This window comes from Tyto alba, unplaced genomic scaffold (genome assembly GCF_018691265.1).
Source record: "Tyto alba isolate M040663 unplaced genomic scaffold, T.alba_DEE_v4.0 Super-Scaffold_32, whole genome shotgun sequence".
Lineage (NCBI taxonomy): Eukaryota > Metazoa > Chordata > Aves > Strigiformes > Tytonidae > Tyto > Tyto alba.
This window is the reverse complement of record NW_024881307.1, coordinates 1,454,032-1,477,854: the sequence shown is the minus strand read 5'-3', so window position 1 is coordinate 1,477,854 and position 23,823 is coordinate 1,454,032. Positions and strand designations below refer to the sequence as shown.

General features: G+C 59.8%; 2 protein-coding genes across 4 annotated transcripts; one reads left to right on the top strand and one right to left on the bottom strand.

Moving 5' to 3' along the window:
- The first annotated feature begins 362 nt into the window (after positions 1-362).
- On the top strand, positions 363-11,866 carry LOC116961435 (neurogranin). Of its 3 annotated transcripts, XM_042800680.1 has the most exons (5): positions 363-640; positions 988-1,058; positions 1,216-1,299; positions 7,455-7,661; positions 10,799-11,866. In XM_042800680.1, the coding sequence occupies exons 1-4, from the start codon at positions 484-486 to the stop codon at positions 7,659-7,661; spliced, it is 519 nt and encodes a 172-aa protein (XP_042656614.1). In that variant the 5' UTR covers positions 363-483; the 3' UTR covers positions 10,799-11,866. The 3 variants fall into 3 exon arrangements, with proteins under 3 accessions (XP_042656614.1, XP_042656616.1, XP_042656615.1); XM_042800682.1 differs by lacking the exons at positions 363-640; positions 988-1,058; positions 1,216-1,299 and adding an exon at positions 5,127-5,309; XM_042800681.1 differs by lacking the exons at positions 363-640; positions 988-1,058; positions 1,216-1,299 and adding an exon at positions 5,128-5,309 and having other exon boundaries at positions 7,452-7,661.
- LOC116961436 (endothelial cell-selective adhesion molecule-like) lies at positions 11,560-22,333 on the bottom strand. Its single transcript, XM_042800679.1, has 7 exons — positions 22,255-22,333; positions 16,348-16,505; positions 13,991-14,204; positions 13,749-13,904; positions 13,401-13,523; positions 13,103-13,241; positions 11,560-12,374 (listed from the first exon to the last, which is right to left on the bottom strand). The coding sequence occupies exons 1-7, from the start codon at positions 22,298-22,300 to the stop codon at positions 12,029-12,031; spliced, it is 1,182 nt and encodes a 393-aa protein (XP_042656613.1). The 5' UTR covers positions 22,301-22,333; the 3' UTR covers positions 11,560-12,028.
- Positions 22,334-23,823: the final 1,490 nt, after the last annotated feature.

The following is a 23,823-nucleotide window of genomic DNA, read 5'->3' as shown; positions in this document are numbered from 1 at the left end:
GGGGGCGTGGCCTCGCCGCGGCCGGGCGGGAGGGGGGTGCGGTTGCCAAGCGACAGCGTCCTCACCACAGCCGGGTCGGAGGGTGGGGGGCGCGTCTGAGGGAAGGGGCTGCGGGCGGGGCTTGGGGCGAGGGAAGGGGGTGAGGGCCGGAGTGCGGGGAACCGGGAGGAACCGGGGGTGTGGGGGACGGGGCGGGGAACAAGGTGGGGGCCGGAGGGGGGAACCGGGGTCCTGCGCCCTCCGCGCCCGCCCACCCCCGCCCTTCCCGCGCAGTTGCAGGCGGCCGCGCGCATGCGCAGCAGGCGGGGAGGCGCCCTCCCCACGCCTTCGTGGCGGCGCTGCCCGGCACCCCGGCCCCGTGGCTGGGTCCGCGGGTTCGAATCCCGGCGCTGCCCGGTGAGGACGGCGCGGGGGGGGGGGGCGGGGGGGGGGTCGCGGCTCACCCCCCCGTGCCGCTGCAGGGGGGACGCGGGGGAGGCGACAATGTCCACCCCCTTCTCCAACACCACCCTGGGGCTGCCCCCCGGCTTCAGGAGCCTGCTGGAAGGGCTGGCGCTGGAGGTGCTGCAGGCGCAGCCCACCGACGGCGTGGTGCCCTTTGCTGCTCAGCACTTCCAAACGCTGCTGGAGCAAAGAGAGCGTGAGTGGCCTGGCCCCCCCCCCCCCCCCATTCCCGCACCTCCATCCCCTGCATCGCCTGCCTAGCCTGCGTGGCATCGCGCCTGCCCCGTCCACCCAACCACCCAAGGTGTCAGGCCTGCCTCGCGCGCCCATCGCCCGTGGCGTCGTGCCTGCCCCACGTGCCCATCACTCAGGGCACCGCACCCACCCCCCGCTTTGTGCCCATCCCGGGGGACACACACACACACACACACACGACTTCGCGCCCTTCCCGACGTTCCCAGCCCTCCGTGCCCATCCCACGTAGGTGCTAAGCCTGCCCCACGCGCCCATCCCACGTAGTATCCAGCCTCCTTTCTTCCCCAGGGGGCTCGGTTGACCCAGCGGCGTGGGGAGCCTGGCTGGAGGACGAGCTTCTCACCCAGCCCCCTTCCAAAGTAAGGCTGCCCCCCCCTGCCCACCCCACCAGCCCCCTCTGGAGAATTTGGGGTGCCCCGGGGCGAAGGGCTGGGACCCTGCACACCCCCCCCCCCATAGCCCCGCTGCCCTCGTCCCACGCCACTGAAATTTTAGATTTTCCTGCTTTTCCTCCAGGAGCCGGAGGAGGACGAGGAGAAACAGGACAAGGATGAGGAGGAGGCAGAAGAACAGGCAGGCAGCGCTGCATCCACACAGACGGTAAAGGGACACAGCACCCGCACCCAAAACAGGGCTATTTGAGCCCAAAACCAGCATCGGGGTAGCTGGCAGCACCCATCAGCCCTGACACACTGATATTCCTCCCCAAAATTCCTCACCGTGCTGCAGTGGAGAGGGGCAAGCCCGCGGGCGAAGGGGAGCACACCCCCATAACTCTCTTTAAAAGGGACACCTCCCCAGGGACGTGACCCGATCGCTTGCCCCAAATCCCCCATTTGGCAACATCTGAACCCAAAATGAGGTGCCACGACTCAAAAAAAAACCCACAAACTCTCAGTTTCCCCACCAGGCTCCTGCCCTTCTCTCGGGGGCGGGTGATGATCTCCTGTAGCGTCCCCGTGGCGCCTTTTTAATGAGAATTTTTATTAATGAGGTCCCCGTCATGATTAGCGACTCTCACCTGAGATTTCTCCCCTAAAAAAACCTGGGTTTAGGAGCTGGGCTGAGCTCAAGATGGTATTTTAAGTCTCTATATTTAGGCCTCAGCATCCCGGGAGGTTGTCAAAAATTTAATAGTGTCCCCGTGTAAAGGAGGGATGTGACATTGCTCCTCTTCTACCCACCCCCTCAAGAGCTGAGATGCTTCTATGGCATTTTGGGGTGTGCGGAGGGGGGGGTGTGGGGGGGTGTGGGGGTGTGTCCCCATCCCATTCCAACTGGTTTTTCCCATTGGAGCGATTTCAAAATCCCAGCCCGCGCTGGAAAAAGAAAAAAAAAAAAAAAAAAAAAAAAAAAAAAAGGGTGATGGGATTCGCATCGAAACCGGCTGCTCTTTTTTTAGGGGGGGGGACTGAATCCCTCCCCCCATGCTTACCCCGGTTTCGCCCCCCCCCCTTTCCTGTTTTTTCCCCGGGGGGGGTGGAGGGGGGGGAGCCAGCCATATGCAGCATGCGGCACTCGCCCACGGGATGGGGCACGGCGGCGGCTCTCCCGGGAAAAACAGGAAGGAGAGATGGGGGGAAAAAAAGCTGGCGGGGACCTCACGCCGGGGCTGATGCCAACCGGCTACGCCTTGACCCCCCCACTCCCCCACCTCCCCCCCCCCGGCACCGGCTGCCGGCTCCTTCTTTGGCAGAGCTGCCCGCCCAGGGCACCTTTCCAGCATCAAATTCCCCCCTTTTTTTTTTTTTTTAAAAAAAGGATTTTTTTAACACCTCGGTGCCACCATCTCAAACCACGACGGCGGGAGGTTTCCAGCAGGTCTTGCGAGCCGTGCTACCTGTCCCCCCCCCCCTTCCAAAATATGATTTATTTTATCAGGATTCAGGTTTCGGAGATGCTGGAGCACCTGGAAAAATATCACCCCAATATTCCTTCCCCACCCCGTGTTGCGCCCTGGGGTGGGTTGTTTTCTTGGATGAAGGGGCCCGGGGAGGAAAAAATCAGAGCCTGGAATGGTCTCAAAAAACGCCGTTAATGATTAGAAATGTTCTGGCATTTCGCGTCCCTCCTCCGCAGCCGCAGCCTGCGGGAGACGCCGGCGCTTGGCGGCTCTGCCAGGACTGGGGGGGCTGTGGCCGGAGTGGATTTTGGGGACAGGGGGGGCTGTCTGCCGCCGGCAAAACCGAGGTGCCGTCTGCTCTTGCGTCAAAACTTCTCCCAAACCCCCCATTTCTGTGCATTTTGCGGGGTTTACTGGTACCAGGATGATCCTCCCAGCATTTCCCACCCTAGTTTTGAGGCTAATTTTCCCAAATCCTTGATTCATGAGTCACCCCGAAACCCCTTTCCACTTGGCTCCCCAAAAAATCTTCCCTCACCAGAGCAGGCAGTGATGGATCTGGAGGGTCTAGAAAAAAAAGGGAAAGGGATCGTTTTCCTGTTTAAACATCCCAGCAGAGTGGCCGAGGCTTCTCCTGGAAGCTGGAGCGGGGTTTTGTGAAGCAGAGCTATTTTTCCTCCCCGCCACGCTGGGGGGGAAGAGGTGGCGGTGGAAAAGCAGCTGCGTCGGGGAGAGCTGGGAATTGAGGGATGCTCGGGGAGCACCCGTCTTCCCGGGTGTGGGGTTTGGGTGTCTGGGTGCTGCTGGGGGAGGTGGGGGTTGAGCCCCATCGGGCGGTCAAGCGTGGGTGGGGATGGGGGGGGGGGAATGGTCGGGGTGCCCTGGGAAGCTGGGGGGGGGTGCCGGGGGGGGAGGGAAGGGGGTTCCACCGCCTACACCCTGGCTGGAGTGGCCTTGGGGACAGAGATGGAGACGGGGATGGGAACGAGACCGGGGTTGGCGACAGGGACAGGGCTGAGGGTGGTGATGGGGCTGGGGACAGGAACAGGGTTGGGTGATGGTGGTTGGGGGTGGCACGGGCATGGGGACAAGGACGGGGACAGAGATGATGGGGTTGAAGTTGGGGATGATGACGGGGATGGGGACAGGAATGGGGATGGGGGTGATGATGGGGATGGGGACAGGGAAGGGGCTCGGGATGATGATGGGGATGGGGACAGGGAAGGGGCTCGGGATGATGATGGGGATGGGGACAGGGAGGGGCTCGGGATGATGATGGGGATGGGGACAGGGACAATGCTGGGGATGGGGATGGTGGTAGATGTGACGGGGATGAGGACAGGGCTGGGGACAGGGTTGGTGGCAGTGCCAGGAATGGGGATGGTGCTGTCAGGGGGACAGGGGTGCTAAGGGTGACGATGATGATGCTGATGATGGCAAAGAGGTGCCACTGGGCCCCCACACAGGGCACATCCCTGCGAGCAAGCCCGGCCGGGGGGAGCTGGCAAGGCCCGATGGTGCCGGCAGGCTGGGGGGTGCTGGTGCCCGGTTGGGGGGGCCACGCCGCATTTCGGGGGCCGGCCAGAGCCGGCATCGGCGCGCGGAGCCCACGGGCAACTTATGCAGTTGCTTAGCAACTCCCAAACCCGGATTAGAGGCGAGCGAGGCAAGCGACGCAGGGGGTTGCGGGCTGCAGCCCCCCACATTGCCCTGGGGGGGTTTGCTCTTTCCTGGGGTCCCCCCGTCTTGCCCCAACAGCCCCAGCACCTCAGCGTGGTCCGAGGGCGAAAGCAGGGTCCACGGGTAGCACCGAAGGCTGGAAAAATAGCTGGGTTTGCAGGTCTGGCAGGAAAAGACCCCAAACTTTCGGGGGGTTGCATGCTCTTGTGGGCAGGGAAGGGACCCCCGAGCCCTAAAAGAGGAGCCCCCTCCTCTGTGAGGAGTCTGCGTTTGGGCACATCACCCCTGGGCTTCAGCGGATGCTCGGTGGTGGGACGTGGTGTCCCACCCTTCCTCGCCGTCCTCATCCTCACCGTCCTCATCCTCACCGTCCTCATCCTCGCCGTCCTCATCCTCACCCTTCTTTGGGACCAAGCCCTAAGCAGGTCGTGAAGGTTTTTCCCCCTGTGCAAACCAACCCGGGGGAGAGGCAAACCCCACTCCAGCATCGCTGCGGGTCAAGCATCCCTCCCCCCGAAAAACAACTCATCGCCCTCAATTTGCCATAGCTTCACAGCCTGACACCCTTCCCCCCTGCCCACCCACCCCCCCCCCAAAAAAAAAAAAAACCAAAAAACCAAACAAACTAGCTGCAGATTCCGGCACAGCCCTGTTAAACCTGCCACACCGAGGGCGAAACCCGAAAGCGCTCTTAAATATTTGATCGCATCCTCCGCGTGTAATTTTATATTGCACGAAACTCCCGATGCGAGCTGCCGGCTCCTTTAAGTGCTCAGAGGGAGTTGGAGGCTGCGAAATAAAATTGGAGGAGGTTTAAAAAAAAAAAAAAAAAAAAAAAAAAGGGGGGGGGGAAAAAAAATAAGAAACACCCCCCCCCCCCCCCACCACCAACACCATCCCCCCCCCTAAAAGGCTGGCAGGGGTGTAGGGCTGATAGGCTCGCCCGGAGGAAAGCACATTACGTAGGCAAGCGGCTCCGCTCAACTTGCCACCTGCGCCGGGAGAGCTGCCGGGGAGCCCAGACCCTGCCCGAGCCCCTCGCCCGCCGCTGGCCACCCACCCGCCCGCCGCCATGGACTGCTGCAATGTAGGTGTCCCCCCCACCCCCCCCCCCAATTTTGCACCTCATTTTTTTTCCATTTCATTTATTAGCCTTCTTGGCCCCCCTCTTATTTTCTTCCTTTTTCTGGAGTACGGAGGCGGTGGTGGGGATTTTGGGGGGGGGGGGGGGGGGGGGGGGAGAGGTGATGCTGCTATGGGGGCTGCACCCAAAAGCTCAACCAAAACTGCATGTGTGTGTGTCCCCCCACCTCCAAGCCCCCAGGCCCTTACCCCCCCCCCCCCCCCCAAAGCTTCCCCTCCTGTTTCGCACCAGCTCAGCATCCGTCCTGCCGCAGCTGTAGCCACCCCCCCCCCCCCACGGCTAGCACCCCACATCCCAGTCAAGAAAGTCCTCCCCCCTCCCCAAATCCAGGGGGTTCTGCTTTTCTTCTCCCCCCCCCCCCCCAAATTGCTCTCCAGGCAGGATTGGAGGTTGCTGATAGCTAAAGGGATAAACTGGGGTGGGGGGAGCAGGGGGCTGCACCCCTCCGTCCTCACCCGATGGCAAGCACCCCTCGCTGCCCAGCCAGCTCGGGGAACTGATCCGGCAGAAACCCACATACTTTTTCCTCCTTGTCTCTCTTTTTTCCTCCCTCTTTGCCCCCCCACCCCTTTCCCCCCTTTATTCCCTTTTCCATCCTTTTTTCCCCTTTCCCTCCTTTTTTCCCCTTTCCCTCCTTTTTTCCCCTTTCCCTCCTTTTTTCCCTTTTTCCCCCCTCCTGCTCAGCCAGCAGCGCGGTGAGAAGCCCCCATCTCCCCTCCTGGGCACCTCCAGAGAGACAAAGCCCACCCTGGATATAGGATTTATCGCTCCTGGATATAGGACTTCTCCCCTGAATATAGGATTCCCCCCCCCATACATAGGATTTCTCCCTCTGAATATAAGATTTCTCCCCTGCGTATTGGATTTTTCCCCTGCATATAGATTCCGCGCCCCCCCCCCCCCCCCCCAGTATAGGATTTCTCCTCTGAATAGAGGTTTTCACCCCCTACATATATGATTGCTCCCCCTGAATATAGGGTTTTTCCCCTGGATATAGGTTTTTCCCCTCTGGATATAGGATTTCTCCCCTGAATATAGGATTTCTCCCCTAGATACAGGTTTCCACCACCTGTATATAGGATTTCGCCCCTGAATATAGGATTTCTCTCCTAGATATAGCATTTCCTCCCCCTGCATATAGGATTTCACTCCTGGATATAGGATTTCTTTCTTGGATATAGGATTTCTTTCCTGGATATAGGATTTCCTCCCCCTGGATATAGGATTCCTCCCCTGGATATAGGATTCCTCCCATGGATATAGGATTTCTCCCCTGGCTATAGGATTTCTCCCCTGGCTATAGGATTTCCAGCCCTTGCTATAACATTTCCACCCTGGACATATCATTTCCACCTCAGACCTGTCACTTAAGCCGCCGCTGCTCTTTCACTCCCCTCACCTTTTGCAGCAGTAAAACAACCTGAACAACTTTGTGGAGCCGTGGCATGCTCCAAGGGGAAGAGCATGCCCCCCCACCTTTCCCCCCACCACCACCAAAATACGCAGTTTCCAAATAACCCCCCTCAAAAAAAAAACCTTTAAGTTCTTCAACGCACACCCAGGGTGATGCAAAGGCTGCACCCGCACTGCTGCCGACACCGGAGCATCCACCACCGGCTCGCTCCCATCTCATTTGGTTTTCCTGTGTTGTTTTGTTTTTCTTTTCCCCCCTCAACCTCAGCGCCAGGTCCGACCGCGGGAAGAGGGGAGTGGGCTGCGGTGATTTATCCTTGGAGGGGGCTTTTTCCACCGCCCCCTCTAGCATCCGTCCCTTCCCAAATTTCCTGGTGTTTTCGGCCGAAGCCCTGCGCAGGGATGCGACAGGCTGTGTGGGGAAGGGGGAAACTGAGGCACGGCCAGCTCAGCTTGTGTGGCGTGACCCCCCTGTGCTGAAAATCCCCCTCCCAAAACTCCAAAACGCCCTGCTCCCACGGATGCGCTGCTCCCTGTATCACAACCCCCAGGGCAGCGGGATCTGGCCCCACTGGGGTTAATTTAAGCCCTTATTTAATGGATTAAATTGGGGGTGGGGGGGCAATGCCCTTTTCGGGGTGCCGCCGGCCATGACCCTCCCGTTGCCATCAGCAGGAGGGAGCCTGCACAAAACTGGACGAGGATATCCTGGACATCCCCTTGGACGATCCCGACGCCAACGCGGCGGCCGCCAAGATCCAGGCTAGTTTCCGCGGCCATATGACCCGCAAGAAGATCAAAGGGGGGGAGATCGATCGGAAAACCAAGGACGCCGAGTGCGCCAACAGCACCCGCGGCGGCGACCTCCGCAACGGCGACTAGGTACGCCCCAAATCTCCCTTACCCCCCTTCCCCACCAAATAGGGTCATTTTTACAGAGATGCTGCTCCGAGCAGCTTTCCTCCGGCCGCTTCGGGATGGAGAAGGGGTTTTTTTTTTCTTCCCAGGAGGTGAAAGCATGCAGGCAGCCCCTGCCTGCCCTAATTTTGGGAGCGCACCGTAGTAGTTAGCATGGGAAGGCAAAGCCCTAGATTTGAATTTAATTTCTCCCTTAGCAACACCACCCCGAACGCCTCGCCTCAGCACATGCTATTTTTAAAAGCCTGTGTCACAGTCTCCTGGCAGGAAAAGGTAAATTTAAAAAAGCGCCCACGGTGCCGAGGCCGCGTGGCATCGGGGCCCAAGGGGGGGGGGTTGGTTGTGGGGTGCCCCCGTGCCGGCGGGGTGAGCGGAGAATGGTCCTGGCTACGGCTGAGGTGGGGTTAGCGGTGGCGCGGCCACAGGTGCGTGGCGGGGCTGCAACTGGGCTGGTAAAGTGAGGGGGCAGTGGGGCTGCAGTGGGGAAGCAGTGGGGCTGCAGTGGGGAAGCAGTGGGGTGGAAGGGAGGCTGCAGTGGGGGAGCAAGGGGGGATCCCGTGAGGATGCCGTGGGGGTTCGGTGGGGAGGCAGTGGGGGGTTCAGTGGGGACGCAACTGGGATGCAGTGGGGATTCTGTGAGGGCGCAGTGGGGGCTCAGTGGGGCGGCAGGGAGGGTGCCGTGGGGATGCAAGGGGGAAGCTGCTGCAGAGCTGCCCTCATTGGGGCCATGGGGTTCGTTAGGGCTGAGCAGGGGCTCAGGCTGGGGGGGCTGGGAGGAGGGGGGGGGGTGTGCGTATGTCCCAGGCTCCCGGGTGCTGGGATGGGGCTGGGTGAGGGCAGGGTGTGGGTGGGCTGCAAGTAGGGCACGGGCAGGGTGCAGGCAGGGTGTGGGCAGGGCAGGGGAGGGGGAGGACACAGAGAGGGTGCAAGCTGCAGGAGCGGGGCGTGGGCAGGGTGCAGGCAGGGGTGCCAGCGGGGAGGGGACAGGACATGGAGAGGGTGAGGGGTGCAGGAGCAGGGTGCAGGAGCAGGGCATGGAGAGGGTGTGGGAAGGGTGCAGGAGCAAGGTGGAGGAGCAGGGTGCAGGGTACAGGAGCAGGGTGCTGGCAGGTTGCAGGAGCAGGGTGTAGAGTGCAGGCAGGGTGCAGGATCAGGGTGCAGGCAGGGTGCAAGATCCGGGGGCAGGCAGGGTGCAGGATCAGGGTGCAGGTGCAGGATCAGGGTGCAGGTTGCAGGGTGCAGAATCAGGGTACAGGGTGCAGGATCAGGGTGCAGGTTGCAGGGTACAGGTGCAGGTGAAGGTGCAGGGTGCAGGTGCAGGATCAGAGTGCAGGTGCAGGGTGCAGGTGCAGGATCAGAGTGCAGGTGCAGGGTGCAGGTGCAGGATCAGAGTGCAGGTGCAGGGGCAAGATCAGGGTGCAGGGTGCAGGCAGGCTGCAGGGTGCAGGTGCAGGGTGCAGGATCAGGGTGAAGGGTTCAGGGTGAGGGGTACAGGAGCAGGGTGCAGGAGCAGGGCACGGAGAGGGTGTGGGAAGGCTGCAGGAGCAAGGTGCAGGAGCAGGGTGCAGGGTACAGGAGCAAGGTGCTGGCAGGTTGCAGGAGCAGGGTGCAGGCAACGTGCAGGCAACGTGCAGGACCAGGGTGTAGAGTGCAGGCAGGGTGCAGGATCAGGGTGCAAGTGCAGGGTGCAGGGTGCAGGTGCATGATCAGGGTGCAGGGTGCAGGGCGGGTGCAGGGTCAGGGTGCAAGTGCAGGGTGTAGGGTGCAGGTGCAGGGTGCAGGCAGAATGCAGGGTGCAGGGTGCCGGTGCAGGATCAGGGTGCAGGCAGGGTGCAGGTGCAGGATCAGAGTGCAGGTGCAGGGTGCAGGATCAGGGTGCAGGGTGCCAAGTGCAAGTGCAGGGTGCAAGTGCAGGGTATAGGTGCAAGGGCAGGATCAGGGTGCAGGTGCAGGGTGCAGGGTTCAGGCAGGGTGAAGGTGCAGGATCAGGGTTCAGACAGGGTCCAGGTGCAGGGTGCAGGATCAGGGTGCAGGGTGCAGGTGCAGGTGCAGGATCAGGGTGCAGGGTGCAGGTGCAGGTGCAGGATCAGGGTGCAGGGTTCAGGCAGGGTGCAGGTGCAGAGTGCAGGGTTCAGGTGCAGGTGGAGGATCAGGGTGCAGGTGCAGGGTGCGGGTGCAGGGTGCAGGATCAGGGCGCAGGTGCAGGATCAGGGTGCAGGTGCAGTGTGTGGGTGCAGGGTGCAGGATCGGGGTGCGGGTGCAGTGTGTGGGTGCAGGATCAGGGTGCAGGTGCAGTGTGTGGGTGCAGGATCAGGGTGCAGGTGCAGGGTGCGGGTGCAGGGTGCAGGATCGGGGTGCGGGTGCAGGGTGCAGGATCAGGGTGCAGGTGCAGGGTGCAGGTGCAGGGTGTGGGTGCAGGTGCAGGGTGTGGGTGCAGGGTGCAGGATCAGGGTGCAGGTGCAGGGTGCAGGTGCAGGGTGCAGGATCAGGGTGCAGGTGCAGGTGCAGGGTGTGGGTGCAGGGTGCAGGATCAGGGTGCAGGATCAGGGTGCAGGTGCAGGGTGCGGGTGCAGGATCAGGGTGCAGGTGCAGGGTGCGGGTGCAGGTGCAATCAGGGTGCGGGTGCAGGATCAGGGTGCAGGTGCAGGGTGCGGGTGCAGGATCAGGGTGCAGGTGCAGAGTGCAGGTGCAGGTGCAATCAGGGTGCGGGTGCAGGATCAGGGTGCAGGTGCAGGGTGCGGGTGCAGGATCAGGGTGCAGGTGCAGGTGCAGGATCAAGGTGTGGGTGCAGGATCAGGGTGCAGGTGCAGGATCAGGGTGCAGGTGCAGGTGCAGGTGCAATCAGGGTGCAGGTGCAGGATCAGGGCGCAGGTGCAGGTGCAGGTGCAATCAGGGTGCGGGTGCAGGATCAGGGTGCAGGTGCAGGTGCAGGTGCAGGTGCAGGGTGCGGGTGCAATCAGGGTGCAGGTGCAGGATCAGGGTGCAGGTGCAGGTGCAGGTGCAGGTGCAGGGTGCGGGTGCAGGATCAGGGTGCAGGTGCAGGGTGCGGGTGCAGGATCAGGGCGCAGGCCGGGGTCTGACCGCTCTCTCCTCGCTTGCAGGGGCCGCCAGGCGCTCCTTGGACCTCCCTTGCCGTCAAGCCCCCGCCGAGTGCCCTGGACCCCCCAGCTTCGCCCCGCTGCCCCCGCATGCGCCTCCCGGGGCCCCCCCGCAGCCGGGCCCTGCCCCCGCCCCCGGCTGCCCCCCCCCCTCCCGGCCCCCCCCCCGCCCCAATAAACGTCCCAGCCAGAGGCCCGGCCTGTCCTTGGCGCCTTTTGATGTCACCCAGCGGAGCGGTGAGGTCACAGCGGTGGGGAGGTTGGGGGGGGGGGGGGTGTGTGTGATCCCCCCCCGCAGTGACGTCACGCGTGCGTTGGGTGGCTGGCATGACATCACACCAGCATGAGTGATGCCGCATGGGGGGGGGGGGGGGGGTGGGAGGCGGCCCGCGTTGGGCGCTGTGACGTCACTGCTGGCTGTGCAACAGCCGCTGTGACGTCATACTGGCGTGTAGAGATGGGGGGGGGGGGGGGGGGAAGGGGGGTGTGATGTCATACAGGCGCGCGCCGCGTCACCTCCGACAGGGCGACGGCGAGGGTGGCAGCGCGTGGGCGCGTACGGCGTCACGGGTGGAACATGTGACATCAGACGGACACGAGCCCGGCGCTGGGGTCCCTCACGCTCGTCGCGACATCCCCCCACACCCCCCCACACCCCCCCCCCGTGGGGTGTGCTGTGACGTCACACGGACCCTGTGACACCACCAGGAGGGACGTGGGCCCCACCCTGCCCTAAATCCCCATAAAGTCACCCAAAACCGCAGTGCCGGACAGCACGGCCAGCTTTTAATCAGAAAACCCCTAAAAAAAGTGGTTGGCCCCCCCCCCACCCCGTCACTCTCCTGGCTTTTAATGCTCTTTTACGAAGAAGCCCCCATTTCAACTGAGATACAGATATATAGATAGATAGATATAAAAAAAAAAAAAAAAAAAAAAAAGAGGACCCCGGGTGGGACCGGGACTATTTCGGGGTGTTATATTTATGGGGAGACCCGGTCCCCCCAAACCCAGGGAGCCCCCCCAGACCCAGGGAACCTCACGCACCCATTAAACAACCCCATGATGAGTCCAGCTGCTCGAGGTGTCTTTTAAAACGAAGCAAAAAAAAAAAAAAAAAAAAAGGGACAAAAAAACAAAAAAACACAACAACCCAGAAAAGGGGGGGGGGTGGGTGTTGTGCTGGATAAGGGCACCCCGTTTTTTTTTTTTTTGGGGGGGGGGGGGAGCGGGGGCTCACACCAAGGAGCCAGCTCGGCTCTGTGCTGGCACCATGACGGGGACGGCGCCCGTCCGCGCCAAACTGGAAGGGGGCAACGGCCCTGGGGGTGCGACGGGGTCATGGCGGCGTTGGGGGGCCCCATTAACGGCGGGGGGGGAGAGGGTGGGGGTGCGCCCTCCTCCTCGGGGCGGGGGTCCCCGGTAGCTGCCGGTGAGGATGGAGACGGTGTCGGAGGGGGGTTTGGCTCCGTAGGGTTTCTCCCGGGTGCCGGTGATGGAGGACAAGGTGCTGGTTTTGGAGATGGTGTCGGAAGCCGGGCTCCGCGCCCACGTCGGGGTTTTGGGGGCCACGGCGTCTTCCCTGGCGAGAGGGGACAACGTCGGAGAGATTGGCACCAGGAAACCCCGCTAGTCCCTTCCCCAGCGTCCCCCCTGCCGCGCACTGAGCCCTCCGAGGTTGTGCAGAGCTCCTGGACCCCAAAACAGGGGGGGGCAGGAGGGAAAGGGGGGAAAACAGAGGGGTAAAATGCCCTTGTTAACTCTGAAACCTAATGATGACTGGATAGAGAGGGAAACATCCTCCCCTCCTGTTAAATCTGAAACCTAGCGATGACTGAGATGGAAACATGCTCCCTGCTCCTGTTAACTCTGAAAACTAGTGATGACTGAAAGAGATGGAAACATCCTCCCCTCCTGTTAACTCTGAAACCTAGTGATGACTGGATAGAGCTGGGAAACATCCGCCCCTCCTGCTAACTCTGAAACCTAGTGATGACTGGATAGAGAGGGAAACATCCTCCCCTCCTGTTAAATCTGAAACCTAGTGATGACTGAATGAGATGGAAACATGCTTCCCGCTCCTGTTAACTCTGAAAACTAGTGATGACTGGATAGAGCTGGGAAACATCCGCCCCTCCTGTTAACTCTGAAACCTAGTGACAACTGGATAGAGCTGGGAAACATCCGCCCCTCCTGTTAACTCTGAAACCTAGTGATGACTGGATAGAGCTGGGAAACATCCTCCCCTCCTGTTAATCCTGAAACCTAGCGATGATGATTTAAACCTCCTCTGGGGGAGGGGCGCCTCACTTGATCTCGTTGGCAGTCTCCTCCTGGCTGTCACGTTTCTTCCTCCGGTAGCCGATGACCTGGTGGGCGAAGAAGACGACGATGGCGAGGGCACCCAGGGAGCCCAGCACGGCGCCGGCGATGACGGCTTTGGTGCTAGCTGCCGGAGAGAGACAGAGAGGCAGCGGGGGGGGAAGTTCACCTTCCCCCCTTATTCCCACGGGGATGCCACGGGGACCTCACAGGGACCGTGTGTGTGTGTGTGTGTGTGTGTGTGTGTGTGTCCCGCTCCCCCCCGGCCCTGCGGACACGTACTCACCTGAGTGCACCTCCAGGGCGATGCTGCACTCGGCCGAGCCCGCTCGGTTTTCTGCCACGCAGACATAGACCCCCGACATGTCCAGGGAGAGGTTGGTCAGCTTGAGGGTGCCCCTGGCCTGGTCTGCGGGCGAGAAATTCGGGTGCTGCCCCACTCCCCCACTCCCAACTCCTCGTGCAGGCGGTGGGCAGAGTTAAGGGGATATTCCCCGGCCTGCTCGGGCAGGAACGGGCAAAGTTAAGGGGACGAAGCCAAAAGCATCCCCCAGCTGAAGCTCCCCAGGATTTTCCAGCCCCCTCACCCCGCTCCCCATGTGTGTGTCCCCGTCCCCCCCCGGTGTCACCTTACCCTGGGCGGGGGGGAAGAAGACCTGCAGGGTGGGGGCCGTGCGCTGCCACCGGTACGCGGGCGAGGGCTTCCCCTTCTCGGAGGCGCAGCTCAGCGTCACGTTGGCTCCCACGGCTGGGTGGCCGTGCAGGTGGCAGGCAGGGGCGGCCGGTGGCACTGCGGGCACTGGCGTTAATCCCTGGGGGGATGTCACCCAGGACGGGGGGGGTCAAAGGAGCCAGGGGTGACCGGCGGAGCCTTACCCAGCACGGTGAGGTTGATGACGCCGACGTTCTTGCCCGTGCTGGTGGCGTCGTCCACCACGTTGACGGTGCACATGTATTGGCCCGAGTCGCGCTCCTGGGTGGCGTTGATGAAGACCGAGATGTTGTGGCTGAGGACGGGGTAGAGGAACCCCACGCGGGGCTTCAGCTCTGTCTCCTCCACCTTCACCACCCCGTCCAGGTAGGTCAGGATCTGCACGGGGGGCGGGAAACGTCCACTTGGTTGCCTCTGGGTGGTGTCGGAGGAGAAGAAGCTCCCCCCCCTCCCCACCCTCCCTAAATCCCAAATTTTGTGGGGTAGTGGTCGCTGCATGAGCGACATCCATCATCACCTGCCCTGAGCATCCACAACATGGGAACCGTGGGCATCTCACCGTCGTGGGTGCCACCTGTATCCCCCCCACTGTGGGCACCATGATCATTCCCCCACTGGGGGCATCTCTGCATGGGGGGCACCATGCGCATCCTCCTGCTGAGGGCATCTTCCCATCATGGGTATCTCCCCATCGTGGGCACCACCCCATGACACACACCACAGGCATGACCTCACCGTGAGCATCCCCCCCCCCCCCCCCATCAAGGGCACCTCCCCGTTGTGGTCACCACTCCACGCTGGGCACCGTGAGTTTCACCCCATCACGAGCACTGCCCCGTCACAGGCACCACGAGCTTCTCCCCATCGTGGGCACCACAAGCAGCTCCCCAGGGCAGGCATCATGGATATGTCTCCATCTGGGGCATCTACCCACTGTAGGAACCACGGGCACCTCCCCATCATGGGCACCATGAGCACCTCGCCATGGTGGCCACCATGAGCTTCCCCCCATCACGGGCACCACAAGCAACCCCCCCCAGCTGTGGACATCTCTCCATCATGGGCACCGTGGCCACCACCCCATGGTGGGCACCTCGCCATGGTGGCCACCACGAGCTTCCCCCCGTCACGGGCACCACAAGCAACCCCCCCCAGCTGTGGACAACTCCCCATCATGGGCACCATGAGCACCTCCCCATGGTGGCCACCACGAGCTTCCCCCCGTCACGGGCACCACAAGCAACCCCCCCCAGCTGTGGACATCTCTCCATCATGGGCACCGTGGCCACCACCCCATGGTGGCCACCATGAGCTTCCCCCCATCACGGGCACCACAAGCAACCCCCCCAGCTGTGGACATCTCTCCATCATGGGCACCACGGCCACCTCCCCATGGTGGCCACCACGAGCTTCCCCCCATCACGGGCACCACAAGCAACCCCCCCCAGCTGTGGACATCTCTCCATCATGGGCACCGTGGCCACCTCGCCATGGTGGCCACCATGAGCTTCCCCCTGTCACAGGCACCACAAGCAACTCCCCCCCCCAGCTGTGGACATCTCTCCATCATGGGCACCGTGGCCACCACCCCATGGTGGCCACCACGAGCTTCCCCCCATCACGGGCACCACAAGCAACCCCCCCAGCTGTGGACATCTCTCCATCATGGGCACCACGGCCACCTCCCCATGGTGGCCACCACGAGCTTCCCCCCATCACGGGCACCACAAGCAACCCCCCCCAGCTGTGGACATCTCTCCATCATGGGCACCGTGGCCACCACCCCATGGTGGGCACCTCGCCATGGTGGCCACCACGAGCTTCCCCCTGTCACAGGCACCACAAGCAACTCCCCCCCCAGCTGTGGACAACTCTCCATCATGGGCACCGTGGCCACCACCCCATGGTGGCCACCACGAGCTTCCCCCCATCACAGGCACCACAAGCAACTCCCCCCCCAGCTGTGGACATCTCTCCATCATGGGCACCGTGGCCACCTCCCCATGGCGGGCACCTCGCCATGGTGGCCACCATGAGCTTCCCCCCGTCATGGGCACCACAAGCAACCCCCCCCAGCTGTGGACATCTCTCCATCATGGGCACCGTGGCCACCTCGTCATGGTGGCCACCATGAGCTTCCCCCCATCACGGGCACCACAAGCAACCCCCCCAGCTGTGGACATCTCTCCATCATGGGCACCGTGGCCACCTCGCCATGGTGGCCACCACGAGCTTCCCCCCGTCACGGGCACCACAAGCAACCCCCCCCAGCTGTGGACAACTCTCCATCATGGGCACCGTGGCCACCACCCCATGGTGGCCACCACGAGCTTCCCCCCATCACGGGCACCACAAGGAACCCCCCCCCCAGCTGTGGACATCTCTCCTTCACGGTTGACCACCCCATGGTGGCCACCATGAGCTTCTCCCCATGATGGACACCTGCCCCTCGTGGACACCATCAGCATCCCCCCCCCCCCCCCGGGCCACCTCCCACCTTGTCCCCCTCCCCACCGCTCACCTGGAAGGGGTCAGCATCTTCCCTATCCAGCAGCCAGGTGACGTAGGGCTTTTTCTGGGAGTGACTGGTGTACCAGGCGGGCAGCACCACTTGCTGCCCCTCCACGGAGAAGACCGAGCCCGTCCCCACGTTCACCTCCAGCGCGGCTGAGGAGACACCTGCCCGCCAACCGGGAGGGAACAGAACGGGACATGACTCAACCCCAGGTGCCATTTCGCCACAAAACTCCACCGACGGTGGGGGAACCTCCTCGTTCCCAGGGGAGAACCCAACAATCCCAGGTTATGGTGGGGGAAGTCGGGCTGGGAAAACGTTCTTCCTCCTTGCCTGGCACGGGAAGGGCTTTCCGGCTGCTCAGAGGACGCGGGACAATGCCGTTCCCTCGCATCCCTCTTTCCCCCCCTGCCCTGGATGAGAAAACTTCTGGCTGAAAATCCACGCCCCCCCCCCCCCCAGAGAACTGCCACCTCTCCCCAAGGGGGCTCCAGTGGCCGGACACCCCCATTTAGCTCAGTACTGGGGTAGCCCCGACCCCCCCCCAATTTGATGCTGCACCACATCCTCCACCCTATTGGATTTATTTGGGGGGGGGGTAGTGGGGGGCACCCGTATGCACCTCACAAGCCCTCCCCAGCATCCCCGCTTTTTGCTGCCAGCGCTATAACGGGGTGATTTATGGGTGCCCTCTCCTGAGACCCCCATCCCATCGCCGTGTACCCTACATCCCAGCAAAACCCCACTGGGAGAGGGCGAGGGGATACGAGCGGGTACCACAGACCAGAGCAGGATGCTCAGCTCCTGGAGGAAGATTATTCCCCAGCTTTGCCTGTAAAGCTCAGCCGGAAAATTAATCGGCTCAGGCGAGGTCGAGTTTCTGCTGGGCTCTGCCTGTTTTGTTTTGCTTGCTTTTTTTTTTTTTTTTTTTTTTGTTTATTTGTTTGGGTTTTTTTCCCCGGGGGAACGCCACCGAGGACCTGCATCCCGGTGGCTCCATCCCTGCATCCCCTCCATCGATCCACGGCCCCGGCTGGCCCCGGTCCTGTCAGCGCCCCAGGGATGCTCTGGATTGGGATGCGGGGGGGGGGGAAAGGAGGATGCTACCCCATCATTCCAAACCCTCGCTGCCACCGGGGATTCGGGGGGAAAAAAAAAATCTCTGGTTTGGAAGGGTTTAGGGAGCCTCCGACAGCCTCACCCTCTTCCCTATGAACTCAAAGGTTTTAATTTGATTTTTCCAGGGTGGGAAGGGGAAAACAAGGCATTGGGGGGGTATTTTTAGCCTCCTCCCTGCATCCGTTCATTCCCCCTCCCAGCAAGGAATCGGTGCGGTTTCCGGACGGAGCCTTCCAGCTCCGGGCAGGAAACTCTGCTCCGGCTGATAAGTCTTCTCAGGAATTTAAAAAAAAAAATAAAAATTCAGATTTCCCTTCTCTGGTGAAAAACCGGGAGAAATCAGCCCTGGTCTGGTGAGGATGCTTAAAAATAGCTCACCCAGGCTAAGAACATAAACCCTTAAGTCCTGGCAAAGGGGGGAAAAAAATGCCACTGGGTGATGGAGATGGCAGCAGGGAGCCTGCCCGTGAACCACATCGTCGGCAAAATAATTGGTATTATTAAATGTTTGGAGCTATTGTATGAAATCAAATATATAGTGTGAAAAAATAATGGTAACTCTATTGGAATTATATGAAGATAGTTGCACTAAATTTAGAGAGCATATAAGAAAATATAATGCATCTAATAATTACATTGTAATTTATATAGTAAAATAGCTAATAGATAACATACATTATATAATAATAAATATATTTTTCTAAGAATACTAATACTATGGGGATGTGACAGTGATAATAGTGACAATAATAATGATAATAGTGATAATCATTATAATAGTGATGATAATAATAATAATTATAATAAATATTATTCTAATACTACTAATAATAATATAGTTCATTAATGATGTAGCTGGCATCCTTAAATGACACCACAGCTCTTAAACCTCCGTGCATCCCCAACAGCCAGGAAAATCCAGGTTTTTTTCAGCTTGGCTCCTCCATCATTATAAATATAATTGTATAAAATTTAGACAATCTATAAGAAACTGTATATAATAATTATATTGTCATTTCTGTAATAAAAGAGATAATATGTAATATACATTAGATAATAAGTATAGATATAATAGTTTTATAATAATAAGAAGAAGAATGATAGCACTGACGATGATGATAATAATTTCATTAATGATGCAGATGATCATTAAATGACACCACAGCTCCTAAACCTCCATGTATCCCCAACAGCTGGGAAAATCCAGCTTTTTCAGCCCAGCTCCCCCATCAGCATCATTTTTGGGGCACAAAAAAGGTGATGGGCCAAAGGGTGCTGCGGGTCCCCAGGGAAACTCAGGCTCCGGAGGGCAAAAAGATGCTCTGGCACCAGCCAGGGGTTTCCCCTTACACCCCAAGGCATGAAAACAGCCACATGTGCCTCAACCACAGCAAACCCGCCAGCGCCTGCCGGAGGCCAGGCTCCCCATGCTCTCTCTGGGGTCTGTTAACTCTGAAACCTAATGACGACAACGCTAATAGCGCTTTGGGGCTACAGCTTTGCTCCGTCATTCTTAAATCACGGCAATAGGAGACGACGGCTCCATCATTCCCCCCTCCAGCACATCGGGGAGAGGTGGATGGATCCGGAGGATGCTTGTTCCCCCAAATCCTCTTTTTTTCTTGCAGGATTCACCCCAAATTCCTCACCTCAGACAAATTTGACCCTAAAAAGGGCTGGGACTGCTGCTGCTTGAGCTGCGGGCATGGGACCGAACCCTTTGGCATTAGCTCCAGCTTTAGCCACCTCGCCGCTTCAAATCCTCTAATGCTTTAACCAGATCGAAAAAATTAAGCCGCTCCCGGCGCTCATACACATATCAGCAGCGGTGGAGGGGGGAATCTCAGGACCTCCCGGCTGCTATTTGGGCTGAAAAACCTTGATTTTTATCCAGCTGCCCTGAGCTAAGCACCTGCCTGGGTCTTCTCCCTCTGCTCCAGCCCATCTGCCGGGATTTTTTCCCCATGGAAAAAATACCTTTAAATTTGCTTTAAAAAATACCTTGCAAATTTTTTCCCTACGGAAAAAATACCTTTACATTTACTTTAAAAAATACCTTGCAAATTTTTTCCCTACAGAAAAAAGACCTTTAAATTTACTTTAAAAATTCCTTTTCACGTTTTTTTCCCCAGGGGAAAAAAATACCTTTAAATTTACTTTCCAAAACAACTTTCATTTTTTTTTTCCCTGTGGAAAAAAATACCTTTAAATCCCCACGCACCTACGGCAACCTCAATATTAAGCACCATGTCTACAGTCAACACCCCAACCTCATCTAAAAGCACATCGTTTCACCTCAAAAAAGCTGCTTCCCAGTTCAAGGCGCAGAACCCTCCCTAAAACCAGCATATCCCCCTCCCCAAACCCCGCCCGACCCTATAAGCTGTTAACCGTATAGTGAATTAAAGGCTGGAGGCGGCTGGGGTTTGATGACCCCACTCGATAGGATTAAGGCGCTGGAATCATGTGAAACCCAGACCCAAATTAAATCCCAAGAGACCAAGCTTGGGATTTAAAATACACAGCGGGAATCCAGCCGGAAAAAAAAAACGATCCTTCAAAAAACCTCGGAAAAAGGTCAAGGAGCATCTCAGTGATGTGACACAGCCACACAGCTTTTTTTTTTTTTTTGGGGGGGTGGGGGGAGGAATATTTTTTTTTTCTTCCCTTAACTTTGACTATTTATAAACGGGCAGATAGGAGATGCCGAGCCGGGGAGCAGCGTCCGTTGAGAAAATCCACAGCGGCTTTTCTCATGACCCTGGGATGGGGGGGGGGGGGGGGGGCAGAAAGCGCTGTAGCCTCTGGAGAGGCCAAATTTGGGAAAAAAAAAATAAAATAAATAAAATAATAATAATAATACGTGACTCTGCTATAGATAGAAACGCACTTTAACCCCTGATGTGGGAGAAGGCGGCGGCGATGGGATGGGGATGGAAACGAGGGTGGAAATGGGGATGAGGAGCATCACCCCTCATTTTTCTCTTCCCCATCATGATCCCGAGTGGACCGCACAGGGTGGGGGACGGGATGTTTGAAAGCAAACTTAAGGGAAAAACGCGCATTTTGGGCTGAAAAGCACCTTTTGGCTGTATTTTTGTGCTCCTGGTCTCTAGAGCATCACATCCCAGGGCTCGGATGGGGCTTTTTTGGGGGGGGACCCCTCACGAGCCCGTGCAAATTAACGTCATTGGGATGCGGCAAAGGGGGGAACCTGGTGGGATTTAAGCACAAAGCGACTCCTGTGCCTCATCCCAACACCCTTTAATTAACCTTTATCATGGAAAAAAACCTTCAAGGAGCAAAACGCAAATGGCTCCGGGAGCGGGGACCCCCACCCAGTGTCCCACCGGGGAGGAAACGCTGCTGCCATTGTTTTTGGGGCCATTTCCTTTCCCCAAAGGCCTCTCCTTCGCTGGGAACGCCAAGGGATATTTCCCTTTGGAGCAACTGTGGCGTTTCCAAATAAAAAAAAAAAAAAAAAAAATTTAATAGGGTTGGAAATTAGGGGGGAAGGAAGGAAAAAAAACCCCATAGACAGAAAGGGGTTGAGACCCGTCACCCCGAAAACAGCTGGGGCAGCCTTAAAGCACCAGCAAACAAGGAAGGCAGCAGATTTTTATCATGGGAAAAAGAAAAAAAATTGTTTTCTTTTTTTCTGCCCGATGCCACGCAGGGGGGGTGAATTATCAGCTCCGACACACCAGGGTCTGTCCCCTCCCATGGAGCGGCTTTCGGTTTCGGGGTGCTGGTGTGCTCGGCAGCTCCAAGGCACAAAGTGGCTTTTCCCAGGGGACCCAGATTTTCCCCTCTCAGTGCACCCCGAAGATGGGGTGGGGGGCGGTTCGGGACCCCCCCGGCACCCACCTCGCTTCTGGGGTGGGGGAACTGGGGGCACAGAACGGGTGGGTGCTGTGACACTCCTCCCCGTACCCCCGGGGTGCCCCCCTAAAGCTCCCCAAAGTCCAGCATCTTGCTGGGCGCCCTCCGGCAGCTCCGAACCCGGTCTGATGACCCCCCCCCCCCCTCAGTACCCCCAGTTCCTGCTCGGTGTCTCCCCCCGGTTCCCCCGAGTCCTGCCCCGTGTCCCCCCTGCCCAGTACCCCCCAGTTCCTTACCCGGTGCTCCCCCTCCCGATACCCCTGGATCCTGCCCGGTGCCCCCCCCGGTCCCCCCGGGTCCTGCCCGGTGACCCAGTACCCCCAGCTCCTGCCCGGTGCCCCCCCCGGTACCCCCTAGTCCTGCCCGGTGCCCCCCCCGGTCCCTGCCCGGTGACCCTCCCAGTACCCCCAGTTCCTGCCCAATGCCCCCCCCCCCGGTCCCCCCGGGTCCTGCCCGGTGCCCCAGTACCCCCAGCTCCTACCCGGTGGCCCCCCTCCCCCCCCGGTCCCCCCAGCTCCTGCCCGGTTCCCCCCCCGTACCCCCGAGTCCTGCCCGCTGCCCCCCCCACCCAGTACCCCCCAGCTCCTCCCCGGTGCCCCCCCCCCCTCCCCGGTACCCTCAGGTCCTGCCCGATGCCCTCCCAGTACCCCCAGTTCCTGCCCAATGCCCCCCCCCCCCCCAATACCCCCGAGTCCTGCCCTGTGCCCCCCCCTTTCCCCGGTGCTCCCCCTCGGGTCCCGCCCGGTGTCGTGTCCCCCCCCCCCAACCCCCCAGTACCCACCCAGTGTCCCCCATCTCCATTCCCGCGCATCCCGCCCGCTACCCTCGCAGTTCCCCAGCTCCCCGGTGACCCACCCCCCCCCCCCCCCCAAAAAAGACCCCGTTGCCCCCCCCCGTTGCCCCGGGGCTCACCCAGCAGCGCAGCCAGCGCCAGCGCGGCCCGCGGCAGCGCGCCCATGGCCGGAGCCGCCGCAGCAGGTGCCGGGGGGGGGGGGGGGGGGGGAACTCGAACCGGGGGGGGGTGTGGGTGTGGGGGTGTGCCCCCCCCGCCCCGCAGGTGGGGGCGTGGCCTCGGAGAAGGCGGGGCATAACGAAGGGGCGGGGCTTCTCCCCACCCCACCCATTGCGGGGGGGGGGTGGATGTGTCCCAGCCATGAATACCAGCCCCGCACCAATATATTTGTGGTAATTGTTGGGTTTATTATTAATTATGATATTAAGGTTGTAAGGGGGTGGGGTGGGGGGGGCTGCAATGTGGCACCCCAGTGGCACCCTCTCCGGGAGGGGGGGGGGGGCACAGGGACCCCTAACACACACCCCCCCCCCCCGGCCACATCCCTCCCGCACCAGGAGGGCCGAGCATCTCCTCCAGCATCCCTGCTGGACTCCGCCCGGGAAAACATGAATCCTTCAAAACAAATTTTTAAAAAATACCCCAAAAAGGTCATTTTTGACTCTCCAGATCAAGCTCCCCGATTTCAAGGAGCACGGGGACCAAGCCCTCCCAGCTCGGCTGAGGTCCTCGATCCGCCCCAGGTCAGACCTCGAAGCATGAGCGGAGAGATTAACTGCGGGCGGTGGAGGAGGAAGAGGAGAAGCAGCGGGGGGGGGGGGGGGGAGAATTAATCCCTTCTCGCCCTCATCTCCCCCTGTAAATCCAGCCTGGCCGCTGGGATTGCTGGATCCAGCCTCGGGGAGTGGGGGGGGGGTTTTGGGGGACCGACCCAGCCCAACCCCACCGGGATCTCACCTTTCCCCTGCCAGCACCTCCTGCTCCGTCTGATGCCTCCTCGGCTCCCAGCAGACGCTTCTTTGGGGCAACTCGCCCTGTTTTGGGGCGATTTCCCCTGTTTTGAGCGCTGGGAGGAAGGGCTGGGGTGGGGGGGTGGGGGTGACCTCCTCCTCCTCCTCTCTCCGCCATCTCAGGGCTCAACTGTGGCCGAAGGTGACGCCGAGCCGTCCGCACGGTCTCGAAGATTTCAGGCATCTCCGTGGGGAAGGACACCGGCTTCAGCAGCGCTCCCCCCCCCCTTAAAATAAATAAATTCAACATCTCTTGCAATAACGGCCCCTGGAACGAAGCCCCGGTGGCAATATCCCAGGAGGAGACCTCTGCGTCCCCCCGCAAAGCTCCCCCCTCAAGGAGGAGAAAGACATTTGTCGAAGCCCGTACATGTTTGCTTGATTTTATTAGGACCGACACATTCATTGTATGTCACAACTTCACCGATCGATGAGCTTTAGAAAATAAAAAAAAAAAAAACAAAAAACCGAAACTGCCAGCGCCAGCCAGCAAGATAATGGGGCTTATATAGTAACACGTCTGAAAAAGGCATTAAATGCGTCCTCCCCCGTCCCCGTGTCCCCCCCCGTCCCTGTGTCCCCCCCCCCCTCCCCAAGCCCCCTCTTCCCCATTCTCACAGCTTTGATTGTATCCATAAGCATGGTTCGACAAAACAAATGTTTCCCAGCTGCCAGGTT

Bases quoted from the DNA above. Each gene is read 5' to 3' on its own strand.
- LOC116961435 (XM_042800680.1), top strand. From the start codon at position 484: ATGTCCACCCCCTTCTCCAACACCACCCTGGGGCTGCCCCCCGGCTTC. The intron at 641-987 runs GTGAGTGGCCTG...TTTCTTCCCCAG, and splicing joins GCTGCTGGAGCAAAGAGAGC to GGGGCTCGGTTGACCCAGCG. The intron at 1,300-7,454 runs GTAAAGGGACAC...TGCCATCAGCAG, and splicing joins GCGCTGCATCCACACAGACG to GAGGGAGCCTGCACAAAACT.
- LOC116961436 (XM_042800679.1), bottom strand. From the start codon at position 22,300: ATGGGCGCGCTGCCGCGGGCCGCGCTGGCGCTGGCTGCGCTGCTGG. The intron at 16,506-22,254 runs GTGAGCCCCGGG...GTTGGCGGGCAG, and splicing joins GGCGCTGGCTGCGCTGCTGG to GTGTCTCCTCAGCCGCGCTG. The intron at 13,905-13,990 runs GTAAGGCTCCGC...CAGTGCCCGCAG, and splicing joins CATCAACCTCACCGTGCTGG to TGCCACCGGCCGCCCCTGCC.